The sequence below is a fragment of the Doryrhamphus excisus genome, chromosome 14 (genome assembly GCF_030265055.1).
Source record: "Doryrhamphus excisus isolate RoL2022-K1 chromosome 14, RoL_Dexc_1.0, whole genome shotgun sequence".
Lineage (NCBI taxonomy): Eukaryota > Metazoa > Chordata > Actinopteri > Syngnathiformes > Syngnathidae > Doryrhamphus > Doryrhamphus excisus.
This window is the reverse complement of record NC_080479.1, coordinates 16,359,741-16,378,240: the sequence shown is the minus strand read 5'-3', so window position 1 is coordinate 16,378,240 and position 18,500 is coordinate 16,359,741. Positions and strand designations below refer to the sequence as shown.

Sequence of the window (18,500 nt, the reverse complement as noted above, 5' to 3'; positions counted from 1 at the left end):
ATTGTCCATAGGTATGAATGTGAGTGTGAATGGTTGTTTGTCTATACGTGCCCTGTGATTGGCTGGCCACCAGTTTCTGCTATCATGTGAACATCCATTTACAGTCACAGAAACAATGTGGTTTCCAGTTGTTGTTTTTTTTTTGTGATAATATTACAACTTTGAAAGTTTGATTACACCCACTCCCTGTGCATGTGTTGGTTTACACCGGGTAAAAAACATGCATGTTCGGTTAATTGGCGACTCTAAATTATCCATAGGTATGAATGTGAGTGTGAATGGTTGTTTGTCTATATGTGCCCTGTGATTGGCTGGCCACCAGTACAGGGTGTACTCGGCTGGGATAGGCTCCAGCAACCCCTGCAACCCTCATGAGGATAAGCAGTAAAAAATAAATGACTTAATTAATAATTATGCTAAGGAAATGTACAGACATACTCAACTACAGCAGAAATTGAAAAAATAATATCCAATATATATCCAAATATTAATAAAATTAATTTATGGGAAAAATTTATTGAGTTAGTGTTGGACCTTGTGGACCCGCACTGGCATTGCTTTACACCACCAACTCAAGGTTTAACCCCACAGTGACCAACAATGTGGTCGTTACAGGCCGTCAGAACATGGGGGCTGCACGGTGATCGAGTGGTTAGCACGCAGGCCACACAGCTAGAAGACCCGAGTTCAATTCCACCTTCGGCCATCTCTGTGTGGAGTTTGCATGTTTTCCCCGTGCATGCGTGGGTTTTCTCCGGGTACTCCGGTTTCCTCCGACATTCCAAAAACATGCTAGGTTAGGCGACTCCGAATTGTACATAAAAAAATATAATAATAAGTTGATAATATTACAACTTAGAAAATTTGATGACACCCACTCCCTGTGCATGCGTTGGTTTACACCATGTAAAAAACATGCATGTTCGGTTAATTGGCGACTCCAAATTGTCCATAGGTATGAATGTGAGCGTGAATGGTTGTTTGTCTATATGTGCCCTGTGATTGGCTGGCGACCAGTCCAGGGTGTACCCTGCCTCTCGCCCTAAGAAGACAGCTGGGATAGGCTCCAGCAACCCCTGCGACCCTTGTGAGGATAAGTGGTAGAAAATGAATGAATGATTGGTCCTGGTCCAGTTTTTACAAGGACACCTTTTACAGTTACAATAGCACCTGACTGGTTGTTATATTAGTAGTGGACATATTGAGGACATCGCACTACAAGAACAATAAACCACATAACAAAATGTTAAAATATGATTTTTAAAAAATTGGTGCGCTGGGCATACTACTACACATCAACATTTGGTAATTGAAAATCATTGCTTCACGTCCTCCACTGAACCCGACTGATGTCACATAAATGTTGATTTGTTCTCTGCACAACACTTCCAATATTGCTTTTTTTTTTTTTTTATAACTTTTGTTCTTGCTGTTTCCCGTAGAGAAATCATTCTTTAATATAATGTATTTCAATATTTTCACAGCACTCGCCTCTCGCTGGGTTCTTTTTTTTTTTTTCTCTGAGCTGATGTGACGGAGCCAAGACGTGTACTGTACAGTATTCCTCAATTCCACGATTACACGTACACGATGCTGACATTACTGTGTACTTTCACACAGCGGGCTTTGCTTTGTTCCCCCACGGTGAGCGGTGGCACATTAAGGAATAACGAATGGAGTCTGTGACCCCGGGTAGTTATTCAGAGTGGCTTTCTGGAGCGCGGAGACAGACGATGCTATTTACTTTGCGCTGCATTCATACGTGAGAATTGCATTGTGCCTCAATTTGGACGGAAAGTGATTTACAGGGAAATAAAGAAATTGACGCTTTCACACTTTTTCCGAGGATGCATAAATCCTTTCTATTGTAACATTGGAGCTAAACAGACTGAACAGAATCAGAGATTGTTACTGCGTACAGATCGCCGATGAAGGTTATATAGTACATGAATATTTTTAAGTCACAAAGTATTCACTGCTATGGTTGCTCAGGTTTTTGGTATATTACTAGTTTAAGTATTTGAACTAATAACTAACTAATAGTAGTGTAGTTACTGAGGAATTAATGAGTAGTGGTTTGATCATTATTGGTGCGGCCACAAGGTGGCAGAAGTACATGCGTGGGTTTTTCTCCGGGTACTCCGGTTTCCTTCCACATTCCAAAAACATGTCTATTATAGAAAACAACATGTCTATGTCTATTAGATTATTTAGCCATGTTTATGCTTGCAAAAAAAAACACTAAACTCATCACACAGTAACTTAACACTCCAAAGGTGTACCTAAAAATATACAAAGAAGTACCAATATGAGTTTTGAAGTTTCCCATTCTGCATTGTGTCTGAGCAAAGCAGTTCATTGGAGGACATGCGGCATAGAAAGTAGTTCAGGAGACCTGAGTTCAATTCCACCTTTGGTTATCTCTGTGTGGAGTTCTGTGGAGTCACCAATTAACCTAGCATGTTTTTGGAATGTGGGAGGTTACTGTGTGATGAGTTTAGTGTTTTTTTTTACCAGCATAAACATGGCTAAATAATCTAATAGACATAGACATGTTGTTTTCTATAATAGACATGTTTTTGGAATGTGGGAGGAAACCGGAGTACCCGGAAAAAACCCATGCATGCACGGGGGAGAACATGCAAACTCCACACAGAGATGGCCGAGGGTGGGATTGAACTCGGGTCTCCAAGCTGTGTGGCCTGTGCACAAATCACTTTCTATGCCGCATGTCCTCCAATGAACTGCTTTGCTCAGACACAATACAGAATGGGAAACTTCAAAACTCATATTGGTACTTCTTTGTATATTTTTAGGTACACCTTTGGAGTGTTAAGTTACTGTGTGATGAGTTTAGAGTTTTTTTTAGTTTTTTTGTTTTGTTTTCTATAATAGACATAATTTTGGAATGTGGGAGGAAACCGGAGTACCCGGAAAAAACCCACGCATGCACGGGGGAGAACATGCAAACTCCACACAGAGACGACCGTGGGTGGCTGAGATAGATGTCTTTTCAAAAATAATAATTATATGTAACACAACATTTAAATAATTTTTGTTTATGCATTTACTTTCGTTTTGATTGTCTTGTTTCTCTGACTCCTTCCATCAACCTATTAAATTCTCCTTTCTACGTTAAAGTATCCAATGATATTACTTCAAACTATGAGCGGCACTCTTTTTCCATGATGTCAGTCAGGAGAAATTCAATCCCAGAAATGATATCATGAATGATTTATAAGACAGAGAAATGCATTTACCCCAGCAACAATACAATGAGAAGTTGATGCAAACATCGTGATGGAAAAATATAAAGGTTATGGAGATGTATTATGAAAGGGGGGGGGAGACATTTGTGGGTATTGTCTGCACTGGGGGCGAGTGAAGAAAATGTACAGTATTGCGAAATTGGGAAGACATTTGTGGATATAGTCTGTGCACCATGGACGTATTCGCAGTTTTTTTGCATGTATTCGAGCCCCCCGTCGAACGTTACAAGAACAAAGGTAAGGCCAGCGTTGCCATCTTATGTGTTAATAATCCATATTTTATACAAACTCCATATGAAACTTTAATCTTTGGAATATTAGCTCACCACGGGGGGATACGAAATCAAATCAGGGGGGTCCGTGATTAAGCAGGTGAAGCGCATATCAACCCATTTAAATTCACATTAACCCTGCATCAAAATGTATGAGGCGTGACATTGATGGCACCCTAATTTATTGGCGTTGTGTCGGTTTTACGAAAAGTCACGGTGGGATTTTGTTTGCACGTATCAGTCAAAGCGAAAAGACAATTATATCGACTTCAACTCTAGCGATCCAAGTAAAAATGAGGAATTAAACACCTGAAAAAAACATGTATACATATGCAGTTTATCACGGTTAATTGCTTTAACCCTGACACTGATAGGTACATTTTCACAAATCAACATTAATAATTGGAATATTTTAGTAGTTAGAGCATAGAAAATATGTTTATGACCTTCTAAAAACAGTTAACATAATAAGAACTTCAATAAAACCCCTAGAGTCACCTTTATACTCGTATTAGCTAATATTGTAGACACCATAAGATGACATTGTGATTTGTAATGAGTGTAGGGAACAGGTGGAGGAGTTCGCTGCAGCAAGATATGTGTGTGAATGAGAGGGACCCAAGTGGAAGAGTGAGGTTACAAGCAGAAGAGATAAGGAGGCTGAGGTTATCATTGGGAGTGACCAGGATGGATAGGATCAGGAACGGGACATTACATGTTAGAGGCCTTGAAGATAAAGTCAGAGAGGCCAGACTGACGTGTCAGAGATGAGGATGCTGATGTTCTCATTGGGAGTGACCAGGATGGATAGGATCATGAACAAGTACTTCAGAGGGACATTACATGTTAGAGCCCTTGGAGATAAAGTTAGAGAGGCCAGACTGACATGTCAGAGATGAGGATGCTGAGGTTCTCATTGGAAGTGACCAGGATGGATAGGATCATGAACAAGTACATCAGAGGGACATTACATGTAAGAGGCCTTGGAGATAAAGTCAGAGAGGCCAGACTGAGAGGGTTGGGACATGTCAGAGATGAGGATGCTGAGGTTCTCGTTGGGAGTGACCAGGATGGATAGGATCAGGAACGGGACATTACATGTTTAGAGGCCTTGGAGATAAAGTTAGAGAGGCCAGACTGAGATGATTGGGACATGTCAGAGATGAGGATGCTGTGGTTCTCATTGGGAGTGACCAGGATAGATAGGATCAAGAACGGGACATTACACGTTAGAGGCCTTGGAGATAAAATCTGAGAGGCCAGACTGAGATGGTTGGGACATGTCCAGAGGAGAGATAGTGAATATATTGGTAGAAGGATACTGCCAGGAAAAGCCGAAAAAAAAAGAAGCTAAGCAAAAATAAAACACAACAAATAATTAGTACTGTGAATATTCCTTATAAAAGATATGACCATGTAACTTTTTTTTTTTTAAACAATCCTACAATTGGTTAGCAGAATTGCCTCTGTATAATGATACTCAGTCATACTTACAAGAACTAAATATTTTACGAGCTATGTACACTGGCAAAGAAAAGGCCTATGAGAAACATAGTGACGGTATAAGCATATTAGAAAGGCTCAATAATGCCAAAGGCACAATAATGCATCACTGGTAATTGTTCCTTTTTCAGCATCTATCATGGCAGCGTAATACAGAGTTGCTTGAAAGTATTTTTTCCTTAAGCCGTAATATGATAAAGAGTGACACGGGGTGAGTTATTGTGCATTAGAGTGAGCCTAGAGTGTCGCTCTACAAGTGAATACGGGTACATCTTGATACCCAAACAGTATCAGTACCTCTGGGCTACAAAGTAGTTGTCATTAGCGTAGATTGCACTCATTTGGGAGTATTTCCCCATTGAATAAGGTTGATGTATGATGTTTTGGTTGCTGAAATAAACATATTTTTTTTATTTCATTATTGTATCTGGGCTACACTTGAAGAGTTTGGTATCATCCATTTTGTTTTCTTTTTCAAGAAATTTTTTTTTTGACAAAGTGTGAACGACAAAGTGTGGCTTTTCAATGGGTATTTAGTCACTACTAGTTTTTTTTTTTTAGTTTTTTTTGGACTGTTGTATTTTTTTTCAGCTGGTTTGCATTGCAGACGTAGCTAGCCTTTCCAAATTTTGGACATGTTGAAAACGTTAGCTTTCGATAGCTGTCGACTGTTGACCCGCAAACGTAATAACTGCCCAAAAACGTAATACAAATCTGCAGCTTTGAATGTAATAATCACACAAATGTAATAAATTTCCCACAAACGTAATAAAATTTGCCTACTGCAAACGTAATACTGAATTTCCTGCAAATTTAATAACTATAACATTTTTTAAAATTAAAATTAAAATTAAAATTAAAATTAAAATTAAAATTAAAATTAAAATTAAAATTAAAATTAAAATTAAAATTAAAATTAAAATTAAAATTAAAATTAAAATATATTAGGAAAGCAGGAAGTGAACAAATGTAACAGTTACTGATTGTAAAAGTAAAATTTGTAAAATTAGTTCTCAAATAAAATTAATTGTGATTAATCACCAATTGCAACTGCCTAAAATATTGTGTGTTTTAGCAGGGTTGTCCAAATGTGCAGCATGGGGACCAATAGCAGCCCGTGCTTTTTTTAAACAATTTTCCGAAAGTTTTTCAAAAATTAAACGACAAAAATGACAGCAAAGAAGCACTAATTTTATGAAATATTAGGACAATAAAGTCAGAATATTACAAGAAAAATGTTGTAATCTTAATTTTGAGAATAAAGGCGTAATAAACAATAAATAAAAAAACTTAAACTATATTAGGATATTCTTTTGGATATTTCTTCCCCATATACACACAAAATCACACATACAATAATATACTGTAACTAAAACGCACATGTACGCCCACAAACAAAATGTAATAATTATTACATTTGCAGGAAATTATTACATATGTGGGAAAGTGAAAAACTGTAAAGGTAATAACTTCCCACAAATGTAATATGAGACAAAATAATGATCTTCGTGGTTGTTGTTGTTGTTTGTTCTTTCTTCTTTTAATGAGGGAGAAGGTGTAGATGTCATTTTGAGGATTTTAACAAGATAAAAATTCTGAATTAAAAAAGATAACATAATTGTGATAATTGCAATTGTTTTAATAAAATTATTACTATTATTATTATTTTTATATTTTATTAATTTTTTTCTTAATTAGAAAAGATAACATAATTGTAATAATTGCAATTGTTTTAATAAAATTATTGTTGTTATTTTTATTATTATTATTATTTTTATATTTTATATATTTTTTTCTTAATTAAAAAAGATAACATAATTGTAATAATTGCAATTGTTTTAATAAAATTATTGTTATTATTTTTATTATTATATTTTATTATTTCTTTTGATTATTTCTTTACCATATACACACAAAATCACACATACAATAATATACTGTAACTAAAACGCACATGTACGCCTACAAACAAAATGTAATAATTTTAATAATAATGATGTAATAATAATAATTCTGTATTATGTTTGCAGTAGGCAAATTTTATTACGTTTGTGGGAAATTTATTACATTTCCGGGTGTAACAATCGACATTTTGACAACAATAGGATCAAAAATTATACGCAAAAGATTTTTCATTGTCTAAAAAAAAAAAATCACCAAGCGACTGTCAATATCAAATTCGCCGTCTTAGATTTACTTTTCACTTTGATTCCGCCCCCGCGAAGGTAGACGTTCTGTCCTCTCGTTGCTCCCTTCAAAATGTCTGCCAAACCTTGAGCTTCAAAGGATACTTATATTGACCCTGCCCCCGTCTCAGGTCCAGAAAAGGGAGGTCTTTGAAATATCCATTTGGCTTGGGGTTGCCATGGCAACACAACCTGGGCTGGTTCGCTCCGATTCCAATGGGGGTGCTCGCAAATACCTCTTAAAGTGACATTGGCAGTACTTTACCATTGCATACTATCATAATATATAATAGTTAGCCAAACATATGGGGTGCATACAATGAATATATAGTGGAACCTTGGTTAGCATACACCTTGGTTAACATGTTTTTCAGTTAGCATCGTGAATTTACACAAAACTTTGTCCGACTGTGTTTTTAATGACAAAACATCCTTGTTAGCACTCTGTTAGCATGCTAATGCATCGAAACCAGAAGCGGAAATCAGTTACATCGCCTGTCTATTATGTCAACAAGTATTGACTCTGTAGCTAACTCGCCCAATTATGCTACAAGTCTCAAAAATGTTTTTTTTTTATTTTATCGATGTATATATGTCCTTATATGCTAAACAAATTAGCTCTGCGAGGGAAAAGTGTAAGATTGATGTCTTTAGTTATGCAAATTTGGAGTGACAGAATCGGAGCAGGAGGGGATAGAAAAGAAGAAAACTGTGTTTTTCACTAATGATTTTTGATACCACTGTTTCCTTTCCGATATGATAGAGTAGCATTCAGGGTAGTATTGATGATATCAATTTGATACCGATACTTTGTACCATGACATCTGACACCTTTTCAAATCGTAGTAGTGTAAGTACCCAATGTATATCGAAGTAGTGAAGTATCAAAGTATCAATATTTTGATTTCAGAGCCTAAAGACCAAGTATTGTCGGTATTGATATTTCGATATAGATCTGTACGTCAATATTTCTCACATTCTTTATGAAATTTGGCCTTATTTTGGGATATTTTTGAAAAGTAGCGACAAACATTACTGAGTCCAAGAGCAGTTGGAAGGATTTCTGGCGTGTACCAACCTCTTCAGGTCCATTGGATTAAGGTCCGGATTTTAACTGGACCCTCTAGAGCAGGGGTGGGCAAACTTTTTGACTCGCGGGCCGCATTGATATAACAAAATTTCCGGGGGGGGGGGGCAGACTATATATTTTACACGTAACAGTCCACCTGGTATTATTGTATCTGTAAAATTGTCATGCAATCTGCTATTATTATTTATTATTTTATATTTATATTTAAATATTTTAAAAATAATAAAATATTATAATAATTAAAATAAAATTAAAATAATAATTATTATATTATTATTATGTAAAATATGCAAATATAACAATATTATTATATATAATTAATATAATAATTAGCATTAATATAATAAATATAATAATCATAATAGTTATAATAATAATATAATAATTATTATTTTAATTTTTATTATTATTATGTGCTTGTGTCTCTTTTTTCAGGAGCACTTTGTAAACAACAGACCATGTCAAACAACGAAATTGATACAACCATCAAAAGGTTGGTTCAGGCCATGATGCCAGGTTGTATGTTGAGTTGAAATTAAATACTTTTGAAAGATTGGGCGGGCCGTATTCAAACACTTGGCGGGCCGGATGTGGCCCCCGGGCCGTAGTTTGCCCACCCCTGCTCTAGAGTATGACCCGTTTCTCTGAAGTCATTCTTTTGTAGTTTTTCTGGAAAACTTTAGGTCATTGTTTTGTTGCCTGATTAATTTTCATACAACTCACTGACCGAGAATTCATGATTCCTTGGATAAAATTATCCCTTTCCATCTCCACCATCATCAGAAAATGTTCTTTTCTTCATATGGAATGGCAGTTTAGTTCTTCTCTGAAAGCAGGCCTCATTAGTTTCACATACTAGTTCCTAAAAAAAAAACTGTTAGAATTTGTATTCCCCTACAGCCTTGCCAGTATCCGTCGGTACATTACCTCTGAACAACATGTCAAAATGACAGGTGTTTTAAGCTATTTCTCAAATATCATATAGGGAGTTATTGAAAGTGGCTTTTTTTTCCAGTGATGGAATACGTGCAGGAAAGTTTGTTTCAGGAATGTTAACTATGTCAGCTACAGTGAAAGCGCTAAAGAGACGGTTTCTTTTGGGTACGTTATCAAGTCTATATGTGTGTTGTATGTTTGGGTGTGTTGTATATCACAACAATTTAGCCAGAAATTGGTTTTTTTTTTAACCCTTTTTTGGCAAGGGGCAAAAAGAAGTGATGACTCAACTCTTCACTAATGCATTTCACCTCAAAGCAATTTTAATCCATAAAAAGCTCAGCATTGTAACGCATGTAAACACACACATGTGCACACACATTGGCGTTCCATATGTGAAAATTATATATAGTTTTATGGTGCTATATGTATAAATAAATTATTTTTTTATGTAGAACAACCCATTTTTTGGTGGTAAAGTTGTTTAAATATTTGAGCTGTCACAAAAGCAAAAAATACTTGTTTAAAATAATTCTCTTTTTTAGTTAGGAACTGATATTTTCCTGAAACTTACCGATGTTCTACTACTGATTACTAAGGAACAAAAAAAGGTAGAAACAAACTTTTTTTGTCCTCATGAAAGACAGTAGTCTTATTTTTCCTTAGGTCGGTTCCTTGTTTATATAACCATAGAACATAATAATCTGTGTGCCTTGAAAGATCAGTCAAAATCAAAGGTATTGTTGTTTGATTCCGGTAAGTCACAAAAGCAAAAAAATACTTGTCTATCTCTCTTTTTTTTTTTAGTTAGGAACTGATATTTCCCTGAAACTTACCCATGTTCTACTGCTGATTACCAAGGAACAAAATAAGGTAGAAACAAATTTTTTTTCCTCATGAAAGACAGTAGTTTTATTTTTCCTTAGGTCGGTTCTTTGTTTATATAACCATAGAACATAATAATCTGTGTGCCTTGAAAGATCAGTCAAAATCGAAGGGATTGTCGTTTGATTCTGGAAAGTCACAAATATTCATAGTCATTGTATGACTCGTAACTCATAAGGATTTGGAGTTTGGATGTTATATGTATGAATAATAATATATGTATAAATAAATTATTATTATACATAATTAATTATGTAGAACAACCCATTTTCATGTTATAATGTGGTGAAGTTGTTTAAATATTTGAGCTGTCACAAAAGCAAAAAATACTTGCGTATCTCTCTTTTTTTAGTTAGGAACTGATATTTCCCTGAAACTTACCCATGTTCTACTGCTGATTACCAAGGAACAAAATAAGGTAGAAACAAACTTTTTTTTTTCTCATGAAAGACAGTAGACTTATTTTTCCTTAGGTCGGTTCCTTGTTTATATAACCATAGAACATAATAATCTGTGTGCCTTGAAAGATCAGTCAAAATCGAAAAGATTGTCGTTTGATTCCAGAAAGTCACAAAAATTCATAGTCATTGTATGACTCGGAACTCGTAAGGATTTGGAGTTTGGAGGCTGAAAGGTGGTTGGTGGACAGAAATTATGAATATTACTTTAGGTTTTTATTCTCAAGCAAGGCAGGCGATGTCAGAGAAGTTGTCACAATCCTGAATCCTCCAACTTGCGGCACTTGTTTTGTCAAAGTTGCCAAAGTTCCGTGTTTAGTTTTAGCAAAGTTGTTGTTTATTATCCCCTAAAGTAGTCGTGGTTACCATTGATGTGACCCCCCCCCCCTTCTGCTCCTTACAATGTATAATAAGCTCACTGCATGTTCAACATTAAGTAACCATCTCCGCCTCTAACCGAGTCCCCGCGGGGCCACACTTACACGAAACTTTGACAAGTGCTGGGCCACAAAATACCATGCTTGATACCCTTTCTTTGGATAAACATCATTATGTTCCAATACACTTACATTGAAACAGTAGTATATTTAAAAAGTACCACTTAATCAATGGATTTATTGTTGACGTTCGCTGAAGTAATTTCCCTAAAGTCCGCAGAATCCTTTTGTACTTCTTGTCAAACTCAACAACAAACAGAAAACTCAATTTCCTCTTAAGAGGTAATTAAAAACCTGTTATTTCTTAACAGACTACACTTGGAAAAAGGCAGATGGAGGTGACTACACGTACTGGTGTGTGTGTATAGGTAACCAGGAAGCCCTGTAGAGCCAATTATACACCCAACTCTAATCTCCTGAGTAGGCTGTATTGATAGAGTGAGTGGGAGGACAGAGGAGAAAGGACAATAGTGGAATGAATGAAGGTCATGGATTGATGCGAGAGGGGGGGTAAGAGAGCTAGATGGCACCAAAGGACAATGCGGAAGTGTATAAGAAAAGGAAATGACAGGAAGAAAAGTTGGATGGAAGAATGGAAGGCAGCATTCAGTGCATGGACACGACAGAAGGCATCTGGCGGTGAAACTTACCAAGGGATATTTGGTAATGGTAATGGTTTTATTTACATTTGAACATGCATCAGATTACAATTGAATGCATCCCATAATCAGTTCACAGTTCCACATGTCCAAAAGGAGTAGGAAGAAGCAAAGCTTATTAAATCCTACCCCTCCATCTGGTACTTTTACAATCAGTAACTGTTACATTTGTTCACTTCCTGCTTTCCTAATATAAGTTTTTTATTTATTTAAATTTTTATCCTAATATAATTTAAGGCTGCCTTTTAAGTTTAAGTTTTTTTAAATTGAAATTGATATTTAAAGGCAAAAAAATGTTTTTATTAAATTTAAAAAATATATTTTTAATGTAAATATATATAATATATAACACATGTGTAAATATATATGTATATATATATCAATTTAAAATTACATTTACATTTAAATTGTCAAAATATTAAGTCAAAATATTACCAGATAGATTTAACATTAATTTTTATCATATCTATCATATATATCATACAAGACAGATTTAACAGATTTAACATTTATTTATTTATTACATATTTTTATTTATTTATTATTTAGATTATAATATTATATTACATATTATTATTATATTATATATATTATATTACATATATTACTATTATATTATATATATTGTTATTATTAAATTATTTTATAAAAAAATATTTTTACATTTGTTCACTTCCTGCTTTCCAAATATAATTTTTATAATTTTTATAATTTTTTTTAATTTAAATTTTTATCCTAATGTAATTTAAGTTTGTTTTTTAATTTTAATTTTAATTTTAATTTTAATTTTAATTTTAATTTTAATTTTAATTTTAATTTTAATTTTAATTTTAATTTTAATTTTAATTTTAATTTTAATTTTTCTCTACAACGTATTTGTATTTGCTGGTGCGTAAGTGTATAAGTGTGTAAATTGGTCAGGGTTACGTCAATAATACGACATACTGTATATGTGCAGCTGCATGAACGCACCGTCTACACTAAAGATTGTGACAAAACTGTCTTAATAGCGGGGCTCGGCTTGCGGCGGGGTGGGATTATCACGAGCGGGTCTCATGTAAGCGCAGCCGCCTCGCTAAATTCTGCCTTTCATGACATTCGGCACTACAAAGCCCCAAACACCCAGATGAGCAGATTATGGGTGGCGGTGCTGGAAAACGGGGAGCTTCTTAAAAATGAGTTGGTACATTCCACAAGGAGATTTAATTTCCTTTAATGTCAGCCTTGGCGTACGTACATTGTGCTGTCAGGGCTATGAATGAAACGGTAATTGAGGTGTGTGCACGTGTATCCTATCTTAAAGTAATTATTTTATTTTCATTTGGATCGTTCCCTTCCCGCCAGAAGTGCTAGCCGGGACCCCTAAGGGATGGCAGTTGTCTGACCCCCGTTGCCATTGACTACTATTGGAGAAGGTTAATGGAAAGGCCCCAGGCCGGACTGGGCTTTTTGATGAGCATAATTCCTTCACCTTGCCACCAGGAGGAAGAAGAAGTATCCGACTGTGTATGTGACAGGAAGTGCGGTGCGATGTGTCATGCCCCCCCCCCTCCCCCCCTCCTCTGCTTGAGCTGACAGTCTTTTTTTTTTTTTCATTTTGACACCTTGCACTGTTTGTACCTGACTGTAATTTCGGAGAACATTACCAATGTGAGAAGGTGGAGGTGTTAGTCAAGAAGGTATGGGAAAAAAAAAACAAACAGCAGCAAAGAAAGTTTGACATAACGTGATGAACTCTATTCAGGACTGCTGAGAAGTGAGAAAAATATAAAGTAGGATTTAAAAGTCATTCATTTTCAGTTCATGTTTGTTTAAATATGAGAAATATGATCTCAGGGAAGAAGTACATTTAAAACACTTCTATGCTAGGACTACCGTTAAAAAGCCATAGCATTTCAGTATGTGGAATCAAACTATGGGATGGATTGAGTAAGGACCTCAAACAATGCACAACGATGAGCCGATTCAAGAAACAATACAAGCAGTTGATGTTTGCTAAATACAAGGATGAAGAGTCTTGAACCAGTCATGATGTGCTATATATATCACTATATTGATACTTACTATGGTACCCATTATGTCATTGGATATATATCATACATATCATATCACCTCGCACTTCGGTACGTGACCAAAAATTAAAAAAAATAATAATAATTTAAATTTTAAAATGTTAAAATTTTTATTTTTTAAATTTTTTACCCGTTATGTCATTGTACGGTCATATCACCTTGTACTTTATGTGACCAAAAAATAAAAAAGAAGGTTAAAAATTAAAAGATTTTAAAATTCTTTAATTTTTTTATACGATAAAAAAATGTTATATGATTAAAAAAAAAAAAAAAATTTATTTTTGGTCACATACCGAAGTACAAGGTGATATGACCATACAATGACATAATGGGTACCATAGTAACTGACCATTTTCAGTTACTATAGCATTAACTAACCATTTTCTTTATTGGAATAATCTAACTGTACTGGTACACCAGTACATACATTTTTAAATTTTTAAATTTTTAAATTTTTAAATTTTTAAATTTTTAAATTTTTAAATTTTTAAATTTTTTAATTTTTTAATTTTTAAATGTTTAAATTTTTAAATTTTTAAATTTTTAAATTTTTAAATTTTTAAATTTTTAAATTTTTTATTTTTTTAATTTTTTAATTTTTTAATTTTTTAATTTTTTAATTTTTTAATTTTTTTAATTTTTTAATTTTTTAATTTTTTAATTTAAACAATTAAAACAAACAAAAGAAACTTAAACTATATTAGGAAAGCAGGAAGTGAACAACAGTTACTAATTGTAAAAGTACCAGATGGAGGGGTAGGATTTAATAAGCTTTGCTTCTTCCTACTCCTTTTGGACATGTGGAACTGTGAACTGATTATGTGATGCATTCAATTGTAATCTGATGCATGTTCAAATGAAATAAAACCATTACCATTGTGGGAATAGGATGCACGGCTGCGAGGTTATGCAGTTTTTTGGGGGGGGGGTCAAATGTGTTTCTGATGATGTTAAGGTTTACCATGTACTGTACATTTATTTCCTTGGGTTCTTCAGACTCCTGCTATGCCTTTGCTGGTTACTGACTTAAAACTAGAATGAATCCCCCAAAAGTTGAAGCATCAACTCATTCAAAATCCATACTGAATATGTTCAGTTTATCAAATGTATGAAAGCAAATGGTTCACTGTGATACTTCCTCATTTTTAGTTAGTTCTCATAGTGTTTCCCTTTGTGTTTTCAGCAACAGGAGCAGGACCCTACCAACCTGTACATCTCCAATCTACCCATCTCCATGGACGAGCAGGAGCTGGAGAACATGCTGAAGCCTCTGGGTCATGTCATCTCCACCAGGATACTGAGGGACGCCAACGGGGTCAGCAGGGGAGTCGGCTTTGCCAGGTACACTTCAAATCACAGTGGAGTTGTTCTGGGTAGTTGTTGTGTTCTATATTCTTCAACTACTCTTATTCATGTTCTTGCTAATTTCATGTACGCAACTGGTTACTCTTTTCGGTAACGTGATTCCAGTTTGACTTCAGTTCAACTGGAACTGAGCACTCGTTGTTTTTGCTACTTTACATTTAAGCTAATTTGCATGTCGCCATGGAAAACAAAAACACACCCACGGCATTGCACACGACAGAAAGCCACTAGTACTACTAAGTGGGTGATAAACTACAAAGTGCTAAACATAACTTCACTCAAAACTGATATTTCCAAATGCCCGCAAGGCATGCTGGGTAGTCCAGCTGCAACAACACTATCAACTATGAACAGTAGCCTTGTTTAGTTCTCTGACGACCTCCTTGACATATTTTGCAATCAAGCAAAAAGGCGACAAACTTGGCAAAATTTTGGGAGAAAGCGTACCAAAACCTACCCAGCATGCCTTGCGGTAGGAATACATTATACATATTATACATACATTATACATATTTTACAATCAAGCGACAAACATGGCAAAAATGTTGTGTGAAAGAGTACCACAAGCTACCCAGCATGCCTGGCAAAAAAAAAAATCCATGTATTCCTACCGCAGGGCATGCTGGGTAGTCCAGCTGCAACAACACTATCAACTATGAACAGTAGCCTTGTTTACTTCTCTGACAACCTCCTCAACATATTTTGCAATCAAGCATCCCAGGCAAAAAAAAAACAAAGATCCATGTATTCATACCGCAAGGCATGCTGGGTAGCTTTTGGTACTCCTCTCCCAAAATTTTGCCATGTTTGTCGCCTGTTTGCTTGATTGCAAAATATGTTGAGGAGGTCGTCAGAGAAATAAACAAGTTCATAAACTGTTCATATTTGATAGTGTTGTTGCAGCTGGACTACCCAGCATGCCTTGTGGTAGGAATACATGGATTTTTTTTTTTGCCAATATGGCAAGGCATGCTGAGTAGCTTGTGGTACTCTTTCTCCCAAAATTTTGCCATGTTTGTCGCCTTTTTGCTTGATTGCAAAATATGTTGAGGAGGTCGTCAGAGAAGTAAACAAGCCTACTGTTCAGGCATGCTGGGTAGCTTGTCGTACTCTTTCACACAACATTTTTGCCATGTTTGTCGCTTGATTGCAAAATATGTATAATGTATTCCTACCGCAAGGCATGCTGGGTAGCTTTTGGTACTGTATCTCCCAAAATTTTGCCATGTTTGTCGCCTTTTTGCTTGATTGCAAAATATGTTGTGGAGGTCATCAGAGAAGTAAACAAGCCTACTGTTCATAGTTGATAGTGTTGTTGCCGCTGGACTACCCAGCATGCCTTGCGGTAGGAATACATGGATTTTTTTGCCAGGCATGGCAAGGCATGCTGGGTGGCTTGTGGTACTCTTTCACACAACATTTTTGTCGCTTGATTGCAAGATATGTATAACGTATGTATAAAATGTATAATGTATTCCTACCACAAAGCATGCTGGGTAGCTTTTGGTACTCTTACTACCAAAATTTTGCCATGTTTGTCGCCTTTTTGCTTGATTGCAAAATATGTATAATGTATGTATAATATGTATAATGTATTCCTACCGCAAGGCATGCTGGGTAGCTTTTGGTACTCTTTCTGGGGGGTTTCCAAATTTATGTTGTTTCTCATGCTTTAGAAAGCTAGCTGACAACAACGTCATGTCAACCGGTCCTAACGTAAACAATAACTTATACTAAACTAAACTTAACTAATATTTTTGACGGTATAGTGACACCAAGGGTCTCAAACTCCCAATATAAAAATATGCAATTCCGAATAATACGACCCTGAGGGGCATCCAATCTTATAGGTCGGGCTGTGCATACATTTGAGAGCCCATTGTTACCTGTGTCAACAGACATCTGCTGCGGGTTGGACCACGAGGGGCATTAGAGAGTAAACCGAGCTAAGTGTTTGTGGGCTGATCCATTACTGTTATCAGAGCCCATTACTCCAGCCTGAGCACTAATCATTGCAGACAGCAGCACTTGATGCCGTTAACCAGCAACACACAAAAGAAGCGGCTGCCTGCCTCATGGCCAACCTGGCTCAGTCCGCCGCCAACCGGCTCCCTCGCCGTCCTTAGTGGCCGCCAGACAGTCTGGCTGAGCAGTTCGGTTTTCCAGATGAAACAAACCACCCGTCTGCCTTATTGACTGGACGTCTACCCACCTGTTTTCTCTCTACCTGTCTGCTCAACCGCTGGACAAAGACAAGGGGAGGCAGAAATTGAACGGCCTGAGGGGCGCTGAGGAGCATGAGTGCAAAATTGTAGTGCAAAATAAGACATTATTAGGGGGCTGGGGTCGAACCCACACCTCTACTTTTTTTTTTTAAGTGACCAGTTAGCATACCCGAACATTTATATTCAAGTATTTCACAGAGAAGTAGGACTGATTATTTTATTAGAGACAATAAAGACAGAAAGCAGAACTGGAGGTAAGGATGCTGAAGTTCTCAGTGGGAGTGACCAGGGTGGATAGGATCATTGGGACATTACATGTTAGAGGTCTTGGAGATAAAGTCATCGGGGCCAGACTGAGATGGTTGGGACATGTCAGAGATGAGGATGCTGAGGTTCTCATTGGGAGTGACCAGGATGGATAGGATCAGGAACGAGACTTTACATGTTAGAGGGCTTGGAGATAAAGTAAGAGAGGCCAGACTGAGATGGTTGAGACATGTCAGAGATGAGAATGCTGAGGTTCTCATTGGGAGTGACCAGGATGGATAGGATCAGGAACGAGTACATCATAGGGACATTCCAAGTTAGAGACCTTGGAGATAAAGTAAGAGAGGCCAGACTGAGATGGTTGAGACATGTCAGAGATGAGAATGCTGAGGTTCTCATTGGGAGTGACCAGGATGGATAGGATCAGGAACGAGACTTTACATGTTAGAGGGCTTGGAGATAAAGTAAGAGAGGCCAGACTGAGATGGTTGAGACATGTCAGAGATGAGGATGCTGAGGTTCTCATTGGGAGTGACCAAGATGGATAGGATCATTGGGACATTACATGTTAGAGGTCTTGGAGATAAAGTCAGAGGGGCCAGACTGAGATGGTTGGGACAGTTTTTTAAAAAACATTTTTAGAGCCCACTAGTCATAAAATAGCACCCCTACAGTCATATTTAGTTTTGTTACCCAATGTAATCAACATAACGGACTCACACACAAACACATACACCCCTAGCCTACACTTTACTTAATTTGAGACACGAATTACCCGCTTATATAGAAATAATACTTGTGTATTTGTACATTATAATTACACACACAAACCACTAATGTGATAAACTGCAACTTGTGATAATAATGATGATGCTG

The 18,500-nt window shown here is 36.2% G+C and overlaps 1 protein-coding gene across 7 annotated transcripts in view; it reads left to right on the top strand.

Annotated features, from left to right (window-relative positions):
• The window catches only part of rbms3 (RNA binding motif, single stranded interacting protein), a 296,873-nt gene that overhangs the window by 180,478 nt on the left and 97,895 nt on the right, over positions 1 to 18,500 (top strand). For all 7 annotated transcript variants that reach the window (XM_058047024.1, XM_058047023.1, XM_058047022.1 and 4 more), the window contains one exon: positions 14,951 to 15,108. In XM_058047024.1, coding sequence (XP_057903007.1) covers positions 14,951 to 15,108 — 158 coding nt within the window. The remainder of the gene's footprint in view (positions 1 to 14,950; positions 15,109 to 18,500) is intronic.